The sequence below is a fragment of the Parambassis ranga genome, chromosome 20 (genome assembly GCF_900634625.1).
Source record: "Parambassis ranga chromosome 20, fParRan2.1, whole genome shotgun sequence".
Taxonomy (NCBI): Eukaryota; Metazoa; Chordata; class Actinopteri; family Ambassidae; genus Parambassis; species Parambassis ranga.
Window position 1 is genome coordinate 12,770,465 of NC_041040.1, and position 25,052 is coordinate 12,795,516.

At 44.3% G+C, this 25,052-nt stretch overlaps 1 protein-coding gene across 1 annotated transcript in view; it reads right to left on the reverse strand.

The window, feature by feature from the left end:
• slco5a1 (solute carrier organic anion transporter family member 5A1) overlaps nt 1-23,077 on the reverse strand; it is a 32,174-nt gene extending 9,097 nt beyond the window's left edge. The window contains exons 1-5 of the mRNA XM_028432556.1: nt 23,007-23,077; nt 21,157-22,564; nt 6,696-6,828; nt 6,394-6,611; nt 1,612-1,776 (exon numbers count right to left, since the gene is read on the reverse strand). Of these exons, the coding sequence (XP_028288357.1) occupies nt 1,612-1,776; nt 6,394-6,611; nt 6,696-6,828; nt 21,157-22,117 (1,477 nt within the window). The 5' untranslated portion in view covers nt 22,118-22,564; nt 23,007-23,077. The remainder of the gene's footprint in view (nt 1-1,611; nt 1,777-6,393; nt 6,612-6,695; nt 6,829-21,156; nt 22,565-23,006) is intronic.
• Nucleotides 23,078-25,052: the final 1,975 nt, after the last annotated feature.

The following is a 25,052-nucleotide window of genomic DNA, read 5'->3' on the forward strand; positions in this document are numbered from 1 at the left end:
ATTAATAATAAATTCATCTTAACAAAGATGTAGTGCTGCACTAAACATCTAGAACCAAAATATTTTCAGATTGGGTATGGCTTAAAAGTCAACATAAAAGTTTTAGTTTCAGCTTAGCTAATGGCTGCTGTCCAGTATGGGTATGAAGCTACATTTGTCCTACATTTAAACCATAATGTAACACATGAAAAAACATACACAACTTTCTTTTTGCTTTTGAAAAAAATACTCAAACCTTTCATCAAACTTCACTGGATATCAAAAGCATTACTACTGACTAACAGTCCCTCACGTCACAGGAAAGTCAGTCAGTCAGTGCCTGAGGAAGCTCTGTGCTCCCATCAAGAGGAGTGCCCTCTCTTCCTCCTCCTCCTCCTCATCCTCATCTTCAACCATCATCACATCCCAGCGGCTTGGCATCATTTAGGTAGTCATGGCAACAGCACCACCCGTCTGCCCTTACCCCTTGTATCCTGGCAACAGGCAGATGAGATGAGGCAATGGTATTGTGCATGTTTGTGTGTCCAGAAACAGCCATATGTTAGGCAGCAGAATATTTGGAGACACACACACACACCGACCTTTTTTTTGCTTTCAAAGCCATAATTGAGTTTTCAATCACTCCTTGCTGTAATAATCCTGATACTAGATTAGTTGTGCATTAGCGCCACTGGCTCAGACATGACTGAAGGATTAGAAGGGTTCTTTGTACACCCTACATATGGGGTGGACAAACTGCAGGCAGAGCAGAGTCACCGAGTGTGAGTGAGTGCGCATGACCACGCAATGATGAATGTGTCTCCTGCAGTCAGCAGAGACTTGCGCGTCAGGGGATGTAATGGAAGCGTATTACTGAATGAAATCCAGCAGAAGTCGTGACTCACCGCGCCACGCTCCGAGTGTGAATCACTGCCTGCACATTTAACGGTGAGAACAAACGTGAGCTCAAACCGGCACACAGCAGTTGGTCATGATGATGATCATTTGTCATCTCCAGAACAACTTTTGATATTTCATATTAACATTAAAACTAAACACTAGTGACATTCTTTTATAGGCAGCTGCTCCCATCATGTTTTCCAACATCACACTGCAGAGGAAACCTCATCGCCAGCTCCCACACATCCTTGATGGTGGCCCACCGGGGACTGCAACTGCACTGCCTCACAAACAAATTAAAAAATATGACTTTACTGGTTAATAGCACACAGCTACTGGGACACATTAATATGGCAATCTGATGCAGGGACGCAGCACTACATTTAAAGCTACAGTGGGCAACTTTTATCACTCCCTTATGGCGGTAGGAGTAATTACAAATATACAAGTGAACTCGCCTCTGATGGAGGACTGCCCGTCTTCAGTGTCCATAATAAAAGAGACATGACAGTTACCTTAAGGAATGATGCTAGTGTGCTAACATGGATTAGCATTGGTTTGGCTTCCTTTAATGCTTCCTGGGTTTTTCTACCAGAGGCAGCACCACACAAGTTGCTCCCCATCTCAGCTTTAGCAAACCAGTAATTACTGGCACTTCTTGGCTAAATAATGTGTCAACTTGTTAGAATCTAACAAGATGTTCCTTTAATTTGAAAAGCCTTTTACACTTACCAGTGTAAATGCTGGCGTTGGAGGCGGGCATGCCAAACTGTGACTCGATAAACTTAGGGATGAAGGTGATGAAGGCGGTGACAATGGCGCACTCTGCTGTGTAGGACAGACTGACGAACAGGAAGGTCATGTTGCTGAGGATCCTCAGCGCGGCCTTGGGGAGGTCTGGAGAGGAGAAAAGACAGAGCACCTCGTTACTGCTGTGCTATAATTAACACACAATCAGTCTGTAAATGTGGCTCCACACACACCCATCAGAAGAAAAATCATTACTAGAAAGCTGTAATTAAGAAAAAACAAACAAACCTTATATAATGGGAGGTAATAACAGTGAAGAAGTAATTAATATTCTCAAATTCAAATAGTCACTCAGCCCCGTCTCATTAGCCTGCATAAATATTCTTATTTCATGCATGACTGAAGGAGAAGAAACAACCTGTGTACACACAGCTGCTCTGTGATTCCTATGCAAAACACATTTATGTTATTAATGAGCACAATCTAAACAATAACACTGTCTGTAGCTGTGGCCTGATACGAGACTCACGAACCAGCCAGCAAGTTGCTGTACAGTGCAAACATCATGTATGTATGTGCTGAAGCAGCAAAACAAACCAAGCTGTACAAACACACCCTGAATGCTGTCATCCTTAGTTTATCTTAACAAGGGCAAACATGCCCTTTATGTCTGCTTGAGGCCAGTGTCCATGTGGTTTGTTCACCATAATGCAGGATGCCCTCTCAGTCTGCCACTCAGAGGTCACGTGCTCCCGCTGTATGTACACAACTGTTACTGGGCAGAATAAACAGCAACAAATGCTTTTTTGCTGATCCCCAAAGACACAGCTCTGATGTGACTGTCCAAACAGGAGTCTAGCAGGGATTCAGGTTCTTACTCACAGATGTATCAGCAGGACAGATGCTCGCTGTCATGGCAACTCAAACGTCTGCCTTCCAGTTCAACTACCGTCTCCGACGTCATCACCACTTTTCTGTGCTTAAACCCAGCTAACAGCATATAAAACCTTTAATATCCCACAATGATCAGATAAAATGATAATCAGTTCACAGGAAATATAACATTTATTTTTAAACCACAATATTAAAACCACTGAGAGCAGTCAGGATGAAGGAGGACAGATTTTGGGGAGCCTTCGAAAAGGTAACATATTGTCATACGCTCCCTGATGGCGTTGAGCAATTCGTTTTTAATGTTGTTCCAAACTGGTGTATGTCAACATGCATGTATCCTGGACTGAGGCAAAACCAACCAATAAAATGTCTGCTTCTCCCCCAAAAATAGATTTTAGGAAGAAGCTTACCCCGTTATGTAAAACCAGCAGGTCTGCCAGGGTAATTAGTGCTAATGCTGCAGTAAGAACGTTAGCTGGGGTGAGGTCCCTGCAGTTCACCTGATCCTTGTTGGAGGTGGTGGTATGTAGAAACAGAATCAGGGGGAGGAAAATACAAAGGCCTGGTTTCCCTGTCTAAGTTCGCCTTCATGGTATTCAATTCTTGTTTTGCCTTAAATGTCTTTGCCAGAGGTGCAAGGTCAGTGGTGTGTACAAAGACCTCCATCTCAACGAGGCTGAGGTTTGAGATTGCACGAGCCGTTTGACAGAATGAGGATCTCCGCAGTCCACAGGGAACTCAGACTCAAGCTGCTGCCTTTCTAAATTGCTTACGTACTGTAGGCACTTGGCTGCTTTATAGAGGAACATTCAGGTTGTGCTGCAGAGGCCACATCTCTGACACAACGTCTAACACTGAAATGTCTAATTATTCACAGTACTTCATTCAGAGTTACAGTTCAAGCAAAGAGAAACTAAAACAAACTTTTTTATTGTGGAGCAGAGCATCTAAAAGGCCAGCAGGCCTCCATCAAAACTAATTATCAGGCACTTAAAGAACTGAGGTCACTGTTGGTGTGCAGGCAAATCTTTATCAGAATAAATGTGAACTTCAGGCAGGTAAAAGACTGTGTGTCTGCTCATGACCTTAAGTGTGTGTGGGAAGAGAAACAGCTGATGGAAAGCAGCCAAAGCCTTTCAAAGTCAAATGAGTCTTATATTTTGATCATCTTGCACTTTCACCTCCGACTTTCTTCTTTCAGTCTGCAACCATGTTTTTTTCCATGTCTGTCACTAGATTTCATCAAACAGAGTGCACAACTGGCATCTCCAGCTCTGTCCTGTGTGTGTTCACTGGGTGTTAAACCCTGAGCTGAGGGCAAACAGGCAGTCATATGGCTATCATGAGGTCTTCTTCTGATTCACATGCTTCACAAGCAAATGCCACAAAGAGAGGCGGGAACAAAAGAAAAAAAGCAGAAAGAATGTGAAGTGGATTATTAATACTTCTTATATGAGTTACTAGGAAGGAAGCTAGCTGGTCTAACTGAAGATGAAATCCAGGTCTGGTCATCGTTGGAATAAATGGAACCAAACTTGCACTGCGGCTGAGGACTGTAGCCTCAGTTTATGCCCAACAAGCAGACCCATCCACACAGGGAACTGATCAGGAATCAATAAACAATAGAGCCAATAAGCAGAACCAATAATGGCATCACTATCAATTAAATCTCATCAATTCCCATCCTTAGTGGCACGAGTTGGGAAAAGCCACCTTAGCACTAATTGAGCTGATGTTGTTGTAGGTGTGGACATGTTAACAGCATCTGTCAGTGTTGTCACAGATCAAACGAAGGAACAGAATAACCACGCTAATTATTTCATTCCTGGGAGCCGCGCTGTAATCTTGTCTGCAGGGGGACAGATGGTGAAGTCCTGCTGGCATCTACAGCTGCTGCTGTCTTTATCAGGCAGACCACTGACTCACAGTGCTTTGCTTTGTGATCAAACAGTTGCATCCATCCACTTTAACAAAATGCTTCCCTTACAGCTGTGGCAGCTCATAACGACATCTTATTTCCAATCGTTCTTCTTATAGTCTAAGAACAGATGTACTCTGTGCTGCTGCTGCTGCTGAGTTCAAGGACCTGTATTCACCAAGATTCTTACCGCTAAGAGTTTCCCTTAGTGGTGAAATTGTGAGAAAATTCTCCAAATTATGACATTTCCTAAGAATTTCCCCTTTTAATTAAGACTAAATCTTAGTAAAGTAATTCACAAAAGATCTTAGCCCTCAAACGAGGTCTTTAGGTAAAAATCTGTTAAGAAAAAGGACTGTTAAGACTTCCAAGACTTCTAAGAAATCCTTAGAGAGGACATGGTGGGGTGAGATCAAGCTTTCAGTGTGCTCAGAGAAAATCACTTTTATGCTAACAGTCCTTACTAGGATTTTTAGATTTAAGATAAGAGCTCTCACAGCATTCTTAGAATCTTTGTGAATACAGCCTCTGATTTTTTTGTGAACAATGCCATCTACGCCCAGACTTCACAGTGTTTTGACAACACTGATAATGATAAATGTGATTTATGATACACAGGTCAGCACTCATATTTTAAGCATTATTGCCTTCACACAGCAGCATTGATGAAGGTCTGCATAATCAAAAGTTTGTCCCTGTGATGTGCAATTTAGCAAATGTTCAGTGTTTGAATTTTTTCAGTGTTTGCTCCTGATCTGAAGGGCAAAAGGCTTTAGCCACTTCACTGCTGCATATCCTTCACAAAAAAGTGCTGAAATTGTGCTACGGACAAAAACATGCACCTCAACAGAAGGAGATACACTGTGCAAAAATACACTCCAGTTCCAAAACATTGAAGCGCCTGTGTCTGCGAAATTGGCCGCAGTTTGCACAACAGCCCAACACATCCTGCTGAGATAAATAAAAACAGGACGGCAGAGCTAGCAGTGCTGTGACACACTCGTGGTTGCACTGTGTGTCTCCCTGAGATGAAATTCTGTTTTGGCTGTCCTGGTTGAGGGTGAGCACATGAGGATTAATTTGCCCAGCGATGCAAAATACATGTTTGAATTCACAAGAGTGATTTTTGCATGTATTAAAGCGTGAGGGCCAGCGTGTGTGCTCTGTGTTTTGCTCTGCTGTTCAGTCCGCCTGCTCCTGTGAAATGTGACTGAGTTCCCCTGAGAGCTCATTTAAAAGAGAGAGAGAGGAGAGAGAGCTGTCTGACGGAGAGAAAAAATGAGATAAGAGGAAACTGGGAAACACTAGAGCAGGACTCAACCCAACCAGGGGGGTTCTTCCAGGGAGAACCGGGAGATTCCTGCTATAACTGGCTCCAGCAGCAATGCACAAAGCCTTTTAGACAACACGCTGTCCAGATAAATCTAAAGTGTGTGACCTTCAACCATGTTACTGTTCATTTACTCAAGTTATTAGAACTCAGTGTCTACTGAGCGCGCCCATGTTTACAGTGAACTACCTGCTTCATTAAGCATGTGCATCACACTCATCCATCATCAATCAATAACATCTTTAAATGGAGATCACAATAAAGCTTACACTATTGGATAAGATGGCTAATCCCAGTCATTAATTAAATTACAAGGCTCTTTGTACATCAATAGCTTACACTTTCTTTATCTAAGCACCAACACAGAGGCTGGAATGAGCAGCAGCCCCTCAGAATGTGAAACATCATAGCCTCCCTTCAGGTGAAAAGCGAGAGTTTATCTCTGTGGACCATGAAAATCCAGGTCATTTGAACTGGTTTGTGCACCTGATAAGGATCCCCAGGAGGAGCTGGAGACTGCTCAGTATGGGCTCTCTGCTCCCTCTGCTGCTACCGTGACCTTGATGGGCTGACCGGATGGATGTTTGAAGTACAAACACAGAGATATACATCTGTTCCTCACCTTTGATATCCTTTCCGAAGCCCATGGAGGAAGACACGTTTTGGCCTTTGCTTCCTGACTTTTCCTTCATCATGTCGTCATCACTGGACACGTCGCCGGGTGAGCCAATCTTTTTCTTCTTTCTCTTTTTGTGACGTGGAGGCAGCTTTTTGGGAAAGGCAAACATGGGGAAGATGACCAGCAGCATAGCTATGGCACACAAAAGAAAGCCGCTCCACCTGGAGGGGAAAAAGCAACACATGAGGGCGACTGACAAAGAACTGATCGTCACACAGGGAATGCACAGCAGGACACATATTTACCAGTTGCCAACAAAGCGAGGGTCGTTCTGGTCGATGTTGACGACAGTTTTGGGGTCGACGTAAAAGCCGATGAGGACGCCTCCCAGGAGGTAGCCAGCTGCAGGTCCCAGGGCTCCCATTACATACATGATGGCTAGAAGAGACAGAACCAATCAGAAAACCCCTTTAAAGCACCTTAAATCATCCCGTAATCAAGACAGCTGACAGATTTTCATTGTTCCCTCATTAATGCACTGTTCCCTTTTGACTGTTTAAATCAGAGCTGCAGGGGCCTTCCATTAACAGCTGGCCTGAGATCACCGGGGAGTCCTCCAGTCCCCTCAGGTCATTTCTCACAGCTTATGAAGCGTCTGTGACAACTGAACCTGAAAACTCCAGAGGTCTCAGACTGACCCGAGGGCACGACATCAGCTCTGACACACCAGCAGACCTGAAACATTAACGCTACAGAGCTCTCAGACCATCACAGAGGTGAGCCAATCATTCTCCATCACTTTGCCGCAGGAAGGGGAAAACTCATTAAAGTTAGATAACCTTAGCTGGACAAGTGGAAAAAACCTCCTGTGGACATCCAGCAGGGACGCAAGTCAAAGCCATTTACCAGCCGGAATCATGGGGCAAACTTTCTATAATTACACCTGGAACACAGCCGCTAGCTGTGCGTGTGTGAGAGAGACGGATGGATTAGCACTTTCTGATTACTCTGTGTGTGTGCATATGCCTTAATGTCTCTGTGAATAACAAAATTCTCACCCACACAGACTTCGCAGTTTTATTTTTACTGGAGGAATAGCTAAACACCATATGCTCTGTCAATCCTCCCCCCACCCCACACACACACACACACACAGACACACACACACACACACAGCAAAATGCTTCTGTTGCTTGATTTGTTTCTCTCAAAAGTCATTTCTTGGATGCCGGCACCACTGGCAGTGTTTGTGCTAGCACAGATGTGTTAGTGTGCTGGTGTCTGTGACAAGCAGCAGGTGTGCCGCGTGTCCACACCAGCACTCATATCTGTCTCCTGAGACCAAAGAAACACATTAGACACATAAACACACTTCTTATTCAGCCCACAGCTTTGGTTCTGTCATGACAGAATCTCAAACAGCATTTCATTTCAGCCTGTTTCAAATGTTTCCACTGCTCTGCCAGCAGTTCCATATCGCTCTCTTTGCATCCTTTACTACCTTCGTATTTTTAATCCCAACACTTTAAGTGTTATTGGACTTGCACTCCTCTGAAGTTTGGGCCAACAACACAAAGACATGTTGACCATTTGACAATGTTCTAAATCCTTATCAAGACTTAATTAAATCATGGCCTCCTTGAACAAAACTACAGGGAAAAAGAGAACGAGGAAAATGTTTCTTAAACAACAAAAGACCTTTCAACAAATCCTCTTATCAGCCTGAAGCAGACACACACACACAAAATGCAAGACAACAATGGTCAATTTATTGGGCTCCAAAGTCTGTTCAATGCTTCTATAGTATGAACATGTGATGTAGAGAAAGGGTAGAAGATGTGCCTTTCAAAATACATGTAAAACATGTGTTAGCATGTGAGTGTTGAACAGAAGCAGGTGTTCAAACCTTCCCTCACCTCTCCTGAAGCCCCATTCCCTCACGTATTATATTTCATCTTTTTAACTCCTTTCACTGTGGCATTTCTCATATCCTGCTGTCGCAGAGTCAATTCACTGCAGCAGTCAAACCCTAACAGGATATTACCATTGAGAGACGGTAAACTATTAATTATACCTGGCAAGGACAACAAGAGGTCTTATCTTATTATCACCATCTTGAAATTAAAAAACGTCACACAAAACATAAAGCCAGTGAATCACGCTTTGGTGGCACGTAGCAACATAAAAGAAAGAAAAATGAATACACCGCAATAATAAAAGCTGACTATAACAACAAATAGAGCTTGACCATCGGATTTTATGGATTGCAGGGGTTGCAGATTCAAATCTGCTGATAAACCTTCACATTCTGCAAGACCTGGACACATCATAGAAGGACAATGTTGTTGTTTAAGTATACAATACTGCCAATAATCTGTCAGTCTCTCTCTAGGTTATCCTGTGATAATGGACACCAATCAAAAAAGTATTTTTTTTTTTGAAAATGCCTTCTTTCTCCACACACATCTTCACAGATGGTTCTGTGTGACAAACCATCTGGCATGTCGGGCCACCACTGTGCCACCCTTGATGGATTAATCAATTATTAAAATACATACAGCTTCATTTTCTGGTGACTGACCAATTGATTAATCAACGATTTATTTCAGTAAAGAGGATTTCAAAAGAGAATGGAATAAAATGACAGGTTAGGGTGTTATCCAGGTCTCCCCCTTTACTTTAAACACATTCTGTCTCAAGTCAGATACACTAGGTGCATCCAGATTTCAGGCAAAGGTTAACTACCAAGTTATGGTCCTCTGGTCGCCCTCCAAACTCTATCCTCCAGGGATGGCCATATTTTATCTCCTTTGTGTGATTGTGTAAGTCTGTCTTGCCACTCCATCCATCAAGTTAACAGCGTTCTGCCCGATTGGAGGACAAAGAGGGTCATAAACTGCGCCTTACTCGTTGCCCTGTCCTGCCCGCTTGGCATGGAGCCGGGATGGTTTAGGATCAGCAGGTTGGGATGAAGGGATTGGAGTGCCGCGTTCAGCCTGAAGGGCGGCTGGGGCAGAGCCACAGGATTGAGGAATATTCTGGCACGGCAGCAGTGTTCCATCTCACACACATATCACACATGCTGCGGTGGCAGACGTCAGTAGGATGCAGGCAGGCAGTGCATGCCAATGAAGAACGCATGGCCCTCGCAGGTTCACTTTACTCAATTACGCAACAGACCTCCACCAGCAGAACGTGAAGGACAAAACATTATAGTCTTCATATGATTTCCTGCACGTGTGGAGGTAATGGATTAGGGCCTCCCCGTTGCTGTTATTGGCTTTTTACTCTTCCGTTATACAAAGTCAGCATCTAAATCATCAGTGAGAGACTTCCAATATGTTCAAGTAATTGTTTGCTGACTGATGTGTGCATTAGACATGCATGAAAAGATATGAACTGCAGGTAAAGGCACACAGCGTGCGAGTTAACGCGAGGCGAGCAGAATCCAATATCAGCAACGAGATATTACTGAGGTCTGAGAAAATGTTTATTACGCAAATACACAAAACCCAGCACTGAAAACAACCCATCAATAAGAACAAATGTATCAATTACAATGACTTCCACATCCACCAAGGTCACCTCCTCCCTGCATGTTAATATACATACACAGGTTCTTATGTGCACGTGTGAGGGGAGGTGCAAGAGCACCAAGGGTAGGCGTGAAGGAGGGATAAGGTTAGAGAGGTTTATAGTGCATCATTGACCCCAATTTAATGTTTCAGCTGCAGCGTTTGTGATGGATGGACAGAGCAGTGCCAGGCAGAGGAACCATGAGATTTACTCCACAATAATCCGGCAAGAGGACGGCGATAAAGCAGAAATAAACTGACAGAGACAAAAAGAAAACAGAGAAGAAGTGAAAAGTGAACTAAAAAAAAAGAGAGGGAGAGGATCTGCAGTCAGTGGTGACTGATCCTGATGAGTGATAGTGCACTGACTCATTCAGAGCTTGAAGGAATGAATGAGAGTGAAGAAGAGAAAGAGAGAAGTCCTGATGAAACGAGCTTCACTGCAGAGAAACTCAACTTCATATTAAGGTGTTTGTGTCATTTTCTGCTCCCTGCAAATGGAATTTCAGGCAGAACAATAAAATGGCGTCAGTGTGGTGTACACCGTCCCCTCCCCCGTGAACAATCATGACCTTCTGTTCTCCTCACCCCTCACCCGTCTCCAGCCCAGCCAGAGCTGAATGAAGGAAGAGCAAACAGACCTGATGAGGAAGCACATTGCACCTAATGAAGCAGCTCCCTGGTGGCCAAACTAATTACCACAGATTAATGATTTGATTTAATTGCCCGGACAAAATAAAGGACAGATCTTGCTTTGTCAGAAGACGGCGGGGTTAAAAGGTCGAGGCTACAATTCTTTTCTGTGACCAAACCCAAAGCCACAATACATGTTTGAAGTCTCTTTTGTTTTGAACACATTTCTCTCTTGTCACTGTCCTGCGTAGGTAAGAGCCTGGCTCCATAATCCTTCTCTGCTCTTTGGCTGGAAACCTCATTTCAGTGAATTATGTAGCGCTCCACCTGGCTATTAGCCTACAGAGTTCAGTCAGCCTTCAAAACAAGCTCAGGAATAGATGGGAGGCAGCAACGCCACAACCTTGTATTTGTATTCAGCGCATTACGTGGTAGCTGTCTAATCTGTAAAAACATGCAATCGCATCGTCTTCTCAGCGTTACTCACCAGCCATGTCATGTTGAGTTATGTTGCATTGTGCATCAAGCATTCCCCATTCACTCTGCCCTGCGATAATAATCGATTTTCACACGAGCAGCATGACAGGGGAAAAAATCTGAATGAGCTATTCTGCTTCATCTAATAACATCCACTTTATGTGATACGTCAGCACAGACTTCAGGGTCCTGATTTGCTGCACTGTAGAGTTCAGCTCAATGCCTGAAGCTCTTTGGAAAGTGTAGCTGCAGGTGACAGCTTTATGATAGATGATCTAATGCGGCGGCTGCTGTTGGAAAGAGAGCAGCGCACAGAGGGATCTATCTATCCCCATTTTATGGGGTTCAGTTCAGTCACGTGACCTTCCCCATCCCAGAGACAAGAGGAGGAGAAAACACAATGAAATAGGGGAATGACGGCATTGTCATGACAACTTGCTGACATAGCAGTGTCTTCTTACAAGTTCTAACCTTACAGTTTTACCCAAAGGGCATTCACAGGGACTGTGGCCTCACACACACACAGAGACACACACACACACACACAGTCAGTAAGCCAGTAGGACTACATGCATTAATCGAGTTATCTATACAAACAAACCCTGCAAATCAAAAGGTTTCCTACAGACATGTTGTTGCTATGTGAGATGATGTTCTTCACTGTATATTCTCATTTCCAGCCTTGGGGGATGAATCACCTTTACAAGTCTGTGCATGTTTCTACATGAGGTGTCAGGTTAATAAAAACGTTTATATGGGCTATATGAGAGCTCCCATAGGCAGCCATAAGGGAGCTGAATGAGACTGAATTGAAAAGGGACGAGCTGTGATGTGGCATGAACAGAAAAAAGGGACAGGGTCTGTGCATTCTTTGTTCACATTTGATCATTCAGAAATCCCGTCAATGATTCTACTATCAGAACACAAAAAACACACAGAGTTTGCCGTTTGGGTTAAAAACCTTCCCACAACAAAAACAGATGCAGACTAAAGATGAAAGCCAGACACTGTTATACAGTTTACTGTGGTAAAAAGCGATCATGGCTGATCAATGCTGTCAGATTTAACACTGCAGTCAGACAGTCGCCCAAACACAGGCTGCACTCCACATACGTTCAGAAAAAGTACCAGGAACGGTTCAAGGGAGGGATCCAGACCAAACAGCTTACACTGTAAGGATTTAATAAACACAACATAGTTCACAGGTCAAATTTCTGACCTTAATCAGAATGCAACCTTCTCTAAGATCTTGAGCTGGCTGAACCTAACACATCAGACCCATAGATTTTTTGTTGCTGTACATAGCGTGCTATACTACCAGTGTGTGAATGCTCTACATTATGAGGTGCTGCTGATGGTAAAAGGCTATGATAAGCACGAATTTCAGGTCATGCCTTGTACAGATGCAGGATGTGATGAAGATTTTAATGGATTAAGTAAAGAACATTGATCCTGCTTGTACACAGCACAGACGGGTACAGACCCAGAGCAGAATGCCTTCTAAGAACCATACCAGCAGCAACATCAAAGCCTTTTGTAGTGGAAATCACCATGCAGACCACCCATCAGGCTTCTGTACCACTTCACCACGGGCATTTACTGTATAAGCCCCTTAAGAGGCACCTGATCGGCATCTGAGCTGCCTCCCCCGACTCCACCTCCACCATGTCTGTTCGGCACAGCAAACTCTGACCCAGTGACCCTTTGCCTCATCCAGGTGTAGAGAGTTCAGGGGTGTGATGTATGATTGATGTGTCTAAGGTCTGAGAACACACAAGGCCAGGTAAAAACTCATTCATCAATCTTCTACTCACAGACTGACAGGGTCACTCAGAATTCGAGTTTCTATGTTTTATAAAAGCTCTACAGTGCAGGACAGTGATGCCCAAATCTCTGCCATAAAATCCAAATAGCACACTATTAATTTTTCATGCAAGCTGCTATACTTTCCATGCAGGGCTTCCCCAAGCTAGCTTTGCTAAATCAAATATTTAGGAAAGGCGGAGAAAAGTAAAAGGGGTTTTCTCTATATTTAGCTGCTCCCCAGCTGCAGGAGAGAGCCTAAAGGTACTGTAGTCAGCCAGAGAGGCACCGCTTCTCCCTCCCATGGGCACACTTAATAACATAACTATGTGCACGAAGGCAATTTTTTTTGTCATTTAACTAGAATTTTGAAGAAAAGTCGATGCAGTGTACACACTCATTTCCTTGAGGAGCCCAACCCACCCACAGCTTTACTTTTGTGTGCATCAGTGGGGGTCATGGGGCCCTAACGCTGACACCAAATGACCATTTTCTGCTGAATCCACTGCTGGCCTAAGCCTCCTAGACCTGCACTGACAGCAAGAGACCACAAATCTGCTGCTGCTGATCAACCAGAGAAGTGAAGGCTGCTGCTGAATGCAAAGAGAGGCAAAGTCTGAAAATCAACTGGGAACGTGGTGATGGAAGGAAGAACCCAGCCAGCGATGCATATCGGGTCAGTCCTCAGCTGCCCACTCGTCCATGCTGCAGTGGAACATGTGACGGGGCCTCTAAACGCATCACTGTCAGATGAGCAAAGCCCTGAGTAGGACAGAGGCTTCAAAGTCAGAGTTAAAGAGACGTTTGGAGATCTCAGTGGATTCATTTGATCAGATTTTGATGATGCCTGGTATTGAGCTAAGAAATGTTGATTTATCATATTACCTCGAGCCCACAGGGGACACAAATGCTAAACAGGCTGATTATTGGACTTTTTCCATTAACAACTCACACCAGCTACTAGTGCCAGCCCAGTGGTGATGAAGATGACACACTACATTTGTGTAGTGCCGTATCAATTAAAGAAAGTTAGCCTGAGAAACAATAAAAACAGAAATAAAAGTGGCCCCATAAGAAAAGAAATAAGACTTTTTCCCCAGATGATACATTTTATAATAAACTAAACAAGTTACAACTCACTTTGATTATACTGTTCCACTGCTGCACCTGCACAGCTTTCTCCTGGATGCTGGGACAGTTGGAAATCTGTTTCAAGCCTCTTTCCTCACAATCTGCCCTTGTGACAAGCCAATCAAACCAACACAGTTCTCTTTAAATGGCTTAGCGATGGAATGTCATTCAAAGGCACGGCCTAAGAGAAATGTGTTAATTCCATTGTGCCTCCTCCCGTACACATTAATATCTCTCAAGTCTTTTCCACACTGCCACATTTAGCAAATCCCTTTATTTAATTGTCTAATCCGTCATCTTTTGTGGATTTTCTTCCTAATCCATATTTGAGACTTTAACTCTGTTTGCTTTTTATAAAATATGAATTAATACACAGTTTTTTGTTTATCCTGAACTTACTGCTTATGATAAATGACTGGAAATGGCTGTTTGAGGCATTTTCTAGCAAAATAAAAAGGTTCAGGCATTGCAAATGTACACAACATGAAGGCTGGGCTGCAGAAACAGAGAGTCCACTGTTGAGCTTCCCGTTTCTCCACAAACTTTTTTGGCTGAACTGTTAAGTCAACAAATTGCTGTTCTAGGTAAGGATTAATCATCAGATTCGCAGGATTAACAGAACAATTCATGTCTGTAAAACTGACAGTGCTGTAACTTCACAGCTTTGTTACTGCTGGGACAAACTTCTGTACATCAGCCACATGAGGAGACCTTCACATTACCTCAGTCATTCCCTCTTGCCAAGTCACACAGGTGGAGAGCGTCCAAATCCAGCGTCAAACATGACCAGTCTGTTACCACTCTGTGTTTGTCTGCATAAATAATGTTCCAACAAATGAGCGGGTGGTGGATAATCTTTCAGCTGATGAGTGGTCCTGAATGAAGCATCTGGGCCGGGGGTAGAACTACGGTACATTATGCTGGACGAGCTGTGCGTGTGAATCTACTAAAGCAGCCAGGCTTTAGTTTTCCACAAGCTTGCACCTGCAGCTTTTCATCCTCATTCAATGACAAGCATGGCACAGCAATCTGGTCCATGGTACTAAAGCCATGCTTTATCCAGCGCCAAGAATTTGGCATCCTCAGAACATCCTGCACTACAGCTATTGCCACTCTTCAAGAGGGAAAGAAACCAGGAAGGGTGTCAATTCACCAACTAGAGAGCTCATTAAAAACTTTTCTTAGTTCTAATAGCCTACACTAGCTCATGTCTTTAAGACTTCCTCACACATCTGAGATTGGCGAGGGATTTAACGGATATTACTGCCGTCCTTTATGTTTGCAAAGTAGTGTCATGTGTAGACGTTTCCTTGGAATGAACAACACGACAGGATTAACTGGCATCTTCAAGATAAAAACACGCTTATGTTAACTGAACCATGAATGTGTAAAACCCCAGCACTGCCATGCTTCCAGGGCTCAGCGCACTACTCTGTGGCGGTGCTGCCTCCTACACACTGAGACAGGAGCGTATGAAGCCGTGATCCACAATGCTGGGTCAGACTCTTCTGCCAACACAGATGTTCAAATACACCAACGTGTATGACTGAACCACAAAACCCTGCCTCCTGCAGACACTTCAGACTCACTGTGCAACCCCCAGAAGCCCTAAACCTCACCCACCCCCACCTGCAGGTGCATACATCGTCACCCCCACAACCCCCCTCAGCAAACACCCTGCCAGCTCTCACCAGCTGCTCTCTCCCACTTTACACCCTGACCTACTGACTACAACAACCAGCCCCCCCAACATGAACAAATGCCTGAGAAACTTACATCAGTGCAGTCATCTTGAGTGAAGAATAAATACATAACCATCCCACATTGTATATTTATGCACCATCCCCATTAACTTTCTACAGTGAGCAAGTGCAGTCGTTAACATCTGTGGATGACTTATCAAAACACTGTCTCTCCAATGAGCTGTATCACAGCTACATGTTAGCCTATTAGCCTTCATTACATAATGCACAACCAGCTTAATGTTACATTTAGTGGCACAACAGAGCCTGGCTGAGACAGATGGAATTTGCCCTTGTCTACGCGCCTGTCAGGCTATATACTTTGAGGTGGAATGCATTATTTTGCAGCTTTCCTGCATGTATGTGTGCGCAGCAGCAGCCCCACAAGGTTAAGTCAAAAAATGTTTAGAGCCATCCATCTCCCTCAGAGTGGGCTTCTGTCCCTCCAGGAGGCCCAGCACAGATGGGGATGCTATGTGCAGCCAGCACAGTACAACAACAGCTGAAGGTCAGAGAGGGGGAAACGGCTATTTAAGAACAATACATTAAAAAAAACACCATTGTTTTAAATGTAATTTAACAAATTATGGTGAGAATGGGAATAAATATGCATAGAATAAAAAGCACCATTTTTATATCACAGCTATCTGTGCTCCACATGTTCTTGCACTTATGTAAATGCCATTAACTCTTCACCCTCCAGCAACCCTCCGTCACCCTGTCCAGCACAGGGGTCAAGGAGAACAATAGCCAGTTTACCACTCAGAGGGCATAACACTGGAATGGAGAAGCATTTTTCCCCCATCTTCATAGCTAAATAACACTCATAACAACAACCTAAAGGCAGCATCAACATTAGAGCAAGGGCGAAGCCGAGCAGAGGAGAAGGAAATGTAATTCAGCTGGATGTGGATGTACAGGCTGCTCTGCTCAGTAACTATGAGATCCCCGGAGAGTTGACGCAGGTCAGATATGTCAACCCAAGCAGAAGCTCAGAGTCAGGGTATTTGTCCACACGAGTATACGGCACGTGACACCCACAGTATGCTCTGTCCTGAAAGCCATCACAGAACACCCAGCACCCCTGGCAACAGATAAACATCTGGCAATTATTGACAACAATTCATTTCCTGACTGGACACAACAGGCAGAGGAAGGGCACATTTCTCCTCACAATGCTGATTAGTTCAATCAGAGCAAGCACAGAGACGCAGGCAGCAGCAGTGTTTTCAGTCAACAAAGGCAAGAGACATCTGAAGTGAAGTGGCCTCTTGTTTTTTTATTAATGAGAACTATAAAAGCATTTCAAAGAGGAACTAGACTGTCAGCCTAAAGCTTTCCATTTGATCAGAAAAGATGAAGCCAGCTTACATTAAAAGTTGTCAATTTGTCAAAAGTTGTCGATCAGCAGATGCTGCAATGTTAATATTTTGTGGATGTGAATTTTAAAATCAATTTCTTAAAGAAAATAAGTCTCAAAAATAAAGAGAATTAACTGGCCTCTGCGGTGTGTTGATGCATCAACAAACCACTTTAAAATAGCTGATAACTGTAACCTCAGCCACCGAGAGCCAGAGTTCAGGGATGACTGTGTGAACTACAGAGCCAACAACAACAAAGAAAAAATGTCCATTTCTTTCCTGCATAGCTGAAAACAAAAGGTTCCTTAGTACTCTAGTGGCATTTCCCCAGGAACCTTCCCACACTGTCAAAACAACCTGGCCGCAGCACAGAAACACAGCCAGCGGTCATCAGCCACCGAGGCTGCATAACACTTAAGACCTCTGCCTTTGGAAACAAACTCCCACACTCATCTGAACCTTCTCTGCCTGAATTCAATCACTCCTGCACTTGTGTGCAGTTTTTGAAGCACAGACAGTCATCAGTGGTGCTGGATCAGCCACACAGAGGTCAGCGGTTCACAGAGGAGTCACAGGCATAGTAATAGTCAGAGCTTGGCAGCCCTGCAGTCTGCAGCTAAAAAGGTCGCCTGCTTGCTGAGTAACCCTGAGGGCAAGTGTGTCCAACAAGACTGTGTGCAGGGAACGGGGCAGCGATATTTAAACACTCAATGAAAAGAAGCCAGAGGGACGGTGATGAAACAAGACCACCCTTCTTTCGATGTGTGTGCCAGCCTCTGACGGGTCAACGTGAGCACACTAAACCAACCCTGAAATGTGATCCGTCAGCCTGGAGGGGCAGCGAGCAGCGGGCAGAAGTTCTCCAGGGACTTGTGTGTTTGCTTCTGTGTGTGCACAATCTGCATTTGCTGTGGCTGCTGCTAAGCAGAACAGGACACACAATTTAATGAAATGGACTGAGTGAGTACAGAAAGAGACGCGCTGCAGCCACAATTAATAATCCTGAATCATGTTACACACACACAGAGCTTCGACTGTAAACTAACTGTTCATTCCTATTTTTTCCTCCTAATCTGCTGTGGACACACATTACACGCACTTCAGGGGAGAGACTGAGAGCACCTGTCCTTTCTAAATTTGTCAGCAGAAAACACGCCCCTCTGCGCCTATGTGAGCATGTGTGTGTTTGCAGACTGCTGTTCAGGACATCTCTGTGGGTGTTAAAGCTGCTCTCTTCATAAACCAGGCACCACCTTCTTTTCCTCCTCCTCAGTCTGCTACAGTCCCTCTGTGTTACATCAGACAAGCCTTGGCATCTAATAAAACATTAATAATGCAAAACACCAATAACACACACACTGATATGTTAGAGCCTTCTACACTGCAACCTAGTTATTGCAGTGGGACTGTCAGCCAGGAGGAATTAATTAACCTTACCCAGCACATACAGAGGGCAGCTCCATGCACCTTTGGATGCAAACAGACTTCCAAGTCTAGACAGCGAAAGGTTATAAAAGAACAACAGTGCATAAACAAAAGATCATAATGTTTTTTTACTGCAGGCTGAGTTCATACACCCTCTCTGGAAGGTAATGTGGACATACAAGGAGCAATCTAATCAGTCAGAACCACTCAAGTCATCCAACGTCAATAACAGCTTCTCAGCATCACAGAAGCCATCAGCAGGGACAAGGAAAAGCACTGTCCCCTCTCCTATAACAGAGGTCACAGGTTGGAGCGGATCAAACTATTCAATGAGAAGAAACACGATTATTGATCAACGAAGGTGGTGACAACAAAATGAGAAAAGATGAAAAGCGTTCCAAATGCTTTTCCACTTTATCCTCTGCTATAACTTGTTATTCAGCTGTACGACCTCATCTGATTCAACCACACACAGATTCTCAGTCAAGGGTGCAGGCAAACGTTCACCATAGTAACACCATGAATGGTATGCTGTAAATCTGTCAGAGCAGAGGGAGGGAAAAGGACAGGGTGGTGATGGGAGCTAATTCAAGACCTTATCTGTATACTGAGATACTGAGGAAAAGAACAACAGAGAGAGGGGTCCAAAAAGGAGGCTGCACTGTGCACCAGTTTCCCTATGGAAGGTAAAGGTCACATGATGTGTCTGTACACTACCATAGTGATGTGGGGCCAGAGCTGGGACGTGGGACGACATGGTCAGAGGGAATGCCCCACTGTGTACGCATGCATACACAAAGATAACATCCTGAAAAGAAATACTCCACACACACACTCACACTGACATATGTATGCAGTCTCTCTGTCTCCAAGGACACCAGAAGTACCCCTCAATGTACACCGCATTGTCCTACAAAAGAGAGCAATTCCTCCCCTCTGAGCCAGTGCAAATTGAGATGGGGTTTACAATAATGGGGGGGAAGAGCGCCGCAAGGTAACTTTGAGGGAAAGCCTCCTCCAGATATGGGTAGCCTATATCTTGACTAAATTAATTTTTGTGATGAAAATGGGTTTGAGGATTTCTGGGTAAACAGATGTGTGTGAAACAACCTTTGCTTATGCCTCTCTATGGGTAGAATTAGAGGCTGTACACAGTTGTTTAGAGTTACAGCGTACAACAAGACAAACCGGCACTCTATCTGGAAATAACACTCTCCTCAAACAACATCTAAAGTCCATTTTCCGTGCTTATTTGACTATCTGACATACAAATCTAGGACATTTTTTTCTCATTTTTCTGCTCCCTCTGACATGTCAGGACATGTCTCTGTTTTCCCAAACATGCACTGGAATGAAACAGATTATCCCTCTGCGAGTCCTCTCAAAATAGCCATGAAGGTCATCAGAGCAAGTGCTGCTTTTGATTGAAATCTGTACAAAGGGGGATGTCTTGAGTGTGGTGACTCAAAGCCAGTCGAGCCCTTCCAGTGTGTTTGTTCTGGAGTACCTCAGCAAGGTGAGTGCAGAGCAGCTAGGTGTCTGCCCGAGGTTGTTTTCTCCTTGTTTTTGTGTCCTGGTTCAATAGCTGTGCTGCATTGGCTCCCTGTGACGCTGTGACGCAGGGATCTGATCAATACCAGGTCTCGAGGGCAGCAAAGCAGGCAGCGAGAGGACTCCATGAGCTGTGTAATGTTGTGATGGGGAGGGGGGGGGGGGTTCAGCGCTGGGGCTAATACTGTGCAACAAATTGCAGCAGAATATGGACATTACTTCTCACAGCAAATGGACAAATTATGACTAGTGTATCAAGACCCTTTTCCACTGACATTGCCCTGCAATGAACTTTCAGTTACATGTGGGGATTCTCAATGGAGTGTATGAGGGTTTGAACGACATGAAGGACATCAATTAACATTCAATCTTATTGCATGTTAATAATATAAAATGAACCGAATAGATCATGATAATTAAAAAAGCTGCAGCCCCAAACAAAGGTCAGTGGGACACTGACCATCTGTACCAGATTGAGGGGTGCCCCATGTCCCAGTAACCCAACTACAGAGCACAGGCAGACAGAGGGATTACTTCTGCAATCATGATCTACACCATAAGCTATGTGCAGTATGCGGTATGCATGTAATCTGAGCAAACCCATTAAGGCCAGTAAATCCCAAGCACAGCAGCTAAATTACAGGAAACCTGCGAAGAAGTGTCAAGATGACTTAAACAGGAAGACAACAACAGCCGAGGAAATCAAGAGAACAATCTGCACACTTAAAGCAGACATTTGTCGTTTCTGGAGAAACACGGGAGCATGATTCTTCTACTGCTGCAAGCTTTCAGTACACACACACACACTATTAGCCCATTAATCATAAGCAACCTAGTTCTGCTTCTGGCTGTACAGTTGTCTCTCATGTGCTCAAGCTCAAGGTTGACTTTGCAGTCTGTATTTACCTCAGTGTGGTGCAGAGGTTACATGCTGTGGAGATTATACGCATTCAATCCTTTTATAATGAAAATAATAACAATATTTGACACTGGTTGTGTTACAGCCCGCTAACTGTGTAACCCAACAGCTGCACAGTTTTACTGGTGCGACACTGATCAACTGCTTACCCAGATAAAGAGATGCATTTTCTTTCTTCACGTTGTCATCCAGGTAGGTGGGCCCCAGGGTGTAGATCGGCGTTGACCCCATGCCCACAAGTATCTGGGCACAGATGAACAGTGCCACATACAGGTTGTGCTCATTGCCCTCCTGGTCGCGAGGGCATGACGCCACGTCGAGCAGTTCACGGCCAGTGCTGTTGCCGCTCTGGCAGAGGCCTTCGTGACCTGCTGAGGAGTTCATCTCCTGAATTTGGTAGGGTGGTGAGATGAAGTGAGGCAGGGAAAACAGTGCTGCCCCCACAGCGATTACAACACCACCCACAGCCAGCCAGCGTGGCCTCTGACCTCTGCCGCCGAAGTAGGAGATGAAGACGACCACCAGCAGGCTGCCGATGTCAAAACAGCTGACCAGCAGGCCGGACTCAGAGCTGCGCAGACTGTAGCGCTTCTCAATGGTAGTGATGACACTGCTCAGGTAGCCCGAAACCATCAGGGACTGAATGAAGGTCAGGTAGCACATGCAGAACAAGAAGCAGCGCGAGTCACTAAGGATGACCCGCACATACTTCCTAGCTGGGATGTGGATAAGGCGGCTGAGAGAGAAACCAAGTTTTTTGCCTCCAGAGGCTGCAGGCCGGTGACCCTCCACAGGCAGAGAGCTGCTGAGGCCCACCATGCTGGACATGGAGGGGGAGAAGTCTGTCCTGGAGGAGGGGGACTCTGCCAGGCTGGAGTCTGGAGTTTTGGGCTGCAGCTCTCTTCTCTCCTCCACGGTCACACAGGTGTGTCTGGTGTTGACCAGCCGAGGCTCGGCAGCCTTGCCCTCCTGCTGACAAGGTCCATTCAGGATGGGTAAACTTTTGGACTTAAAGCAATTCTCTGGGTCCACATACTGGTCCTGGAGTTCTTGGATCTCCAGAGACTCTGACAGATCGCTCCCCGTTTCATCATTATCCAGCGAAGTCATGGCGCAGCTGGAGGCTCAGCTTGGGTCGGCTGTGCTGACGAGTCCGTCAGTAAACTAGTGCCACATGAGGACACGGTGGGGCTGCTGCAGGACTGGATGCTGGGCCTGGTCGGACTGAGGCAGACTGATCCCCTCCAGTTATGTGCATGATTTATTCCACATCTCTGTTTACGGTGGCACTGCTCTGTCACAAGAAGGCTTTCTCAAAACAAACCATCAGCATCACCCACTGATGGACTCACAACAACTGTGACAGAGGTGTGTTGTCTGAGTACAGAGCATCACCTTTAGTGAGTCATTGGAGCATTTTATCTACATATAATCAATTCAACATGGTAAAGATTATTTTCTAATTTAGACCCCCATGCTGTTGATTTTATGGCTCTTTGTTAGATGGCAACCTGCAAAGCTTGTTTAGTTTCCTTTGTCCTGAAGCTGAGCAGCATCCTGGAAAAAATAACATAAAAAGAGGAACATTAACGAATAATAATCAGTCACGTGTTCAAGTGGAAAAAACAAAAACATAAAAAAATAAACCATTTTCTTCTGTCATCATGTCAATACTGGATGATAACAGCCTTTTCACATCGCTAAACAAAAAAATACTCCCACACAAAACACAACAACATCAAAAATAACACACAATAATCGGTGTCAAACTGTCGCTGCGGTCAGAAGAACTAAAAGCCACGACTCCTTTGTCAAAACGAGAAATAAACCCAGAGAACAAAAGACCACGCTGCCCACAAACGTCTCAGTGCCGACTTTAAAAAAATAAAACCCCGAATTCAACAACGAGGTTGAAAATCAGAGGCAGTAACACCACCTCCACTATCACCCACACAGACTGTAATTTGTCATAAGTTGGAGGAAAAGCTGTGATACTCACGCAGGACTGAGGGAGGTAGCCTGTTGTTCTCCACGGAGCAGCCACACACTGTGAATGAAATCTGTTTGATGCGGATGGCTGCTGCTGCCGCTGGTGCTGGCAGGGGCCTTCAGGGACCGTCGGAAAACACAAAACATCAGGCTCGGCGTGCAAAATAAACATGAAAACGAAAAAAGGTCGTGTCTAATTTTGATCATGTAAGTCGTAAAATAAAAATAAACATTGTAAATATCATGCATGGGGTGGTTTCACAGAGGTGTAAATTATGTATGTTAACTATGTGACATTGACTTTCAGCTTTTCTTTTGGCTCTATAATATAAAGTAGAATGACGTGTGAAAGTGTTAAAGCAGTTAGAAAAACACCCTTTGCTGCGTTTTCATTTTGAACCGCACACACCAGCCTTCAGGCAATGGACAGCTTTTCTTACAACTTTCAAACTGCGAGGCAGCGTGAACGCATCAAATCGTGGGGGTGACAATTCATATTGGGACTTGTAGTTTCTTTGGCGAGTCTAATATTCACTGACACCCCTGCTTATTCTAATAGAAAGCAGAGCAGATCATCAGCGATACTTTAATCTGTAAACTACACACCGAGAAACTCTGGAAACATTATTACATCCCTGTTCTCATCCAATGAAAATAGATCCTAGGAGCTTCGTGACTTCACATACCAGCATGCCTCTCGGCCCATATGGTGGCTTGTTTAGTCCACTACGTCATGTGGACAGCTGGGACCCTTGCTGACATAGCAGTGATTGACTGGAAACAGGCTCGTACAGACAATGGGCTCTGTGCCTGACAGCCGCCCTGATGCAATACAGTGTAAAGAAGAAGAAGACAAGTTTATTTATCTTAAATATTAACACCACTCTGCTTATGAATAATAATAATAATAATATAAGAAGAAGAAGAAGGAAAAATAGGCTGTATATGCACTCAACACCGTGAGCTCTATCACAGCTCCTGTATTTTCCTACAGTTTAACTTTTTCTGGTGATAAATATAAGATATTGATTGATTTGTAAGTGACAGAGAATAAAAGACAACGCTTGCCTTTTTTTCTAGAGACTCACCCTGCCTGTCAACAGGATGGATAACTTTCCTGAAGGTCATTAATCCATTTCCAGGACTGGATGATCAATCCCTCACCTCCTCTTGTTGCTTATGCTTCCTGACCCTGAATGCCAAATCTCTGCTTCAGTTTGTGTTCAAGCACACATTTAACATTTTCTGATGTCTTTCAATATAAAAATATCACAAAATGACACACAAGCCTTTCTTAATTGCATCAGGGTCCATCAGGCGGCTCTGTCGCCTCTTTTTAAGGAGTTTTCATTTCTGCTTTCAGCACACAGCAGCCTAATCAATACTACAAACCACCATGAATACACATCAGCAGGGGATGCAGAGGGGTATTGTTTAGTAGTCACTGGCACTACATCAGTGGTGCAGTATGGGAAGCTTAAAAGAGCACCCTCTAATTTAATGATGGGAAGGTCTGTCTTCAATTCTGCATATTCATGTTCTGTTTCTGGTGCTAGCTCGGAGCCATTCAGTTAGCCCATGACCTTTCTCTCAAGAGGGTGTATGAAGGCTCCACAGATGACAGGAGCAGCCTTTTCCAAAGGTTAATATATGGTCATAACTTCTCAGAAATAGTTTTAATGGAGCTCAGGGCTTATTTAAAAAACTCAAATTGGTGCATAAAAAACAAAAGATCTTTCATGTGAATGAGACGAGATGAAGCTGAACAAGCATTGTTCAAAAGGGGAGCAGCTACACAGCTTTCCTAAATGTTTCCCACTCACTGCCATCTATCATCGCCTGATTGTATTTCTCATATATGCAGTAATAAAGATGAACAGCCACTTATTAGAATGGCTGTAGAACTGTATCTCTCTCATACGGGGTCAGAAATCACACCTATTAAAATGATCAATATTGCAGTTATGCAGAAATGGATGTTTCTCTGTTCAGCTGGCACTGTAATAACTTTACAGTTAAATCTGAAATAATGGAGGTTCAATGATCATAAAGCTGC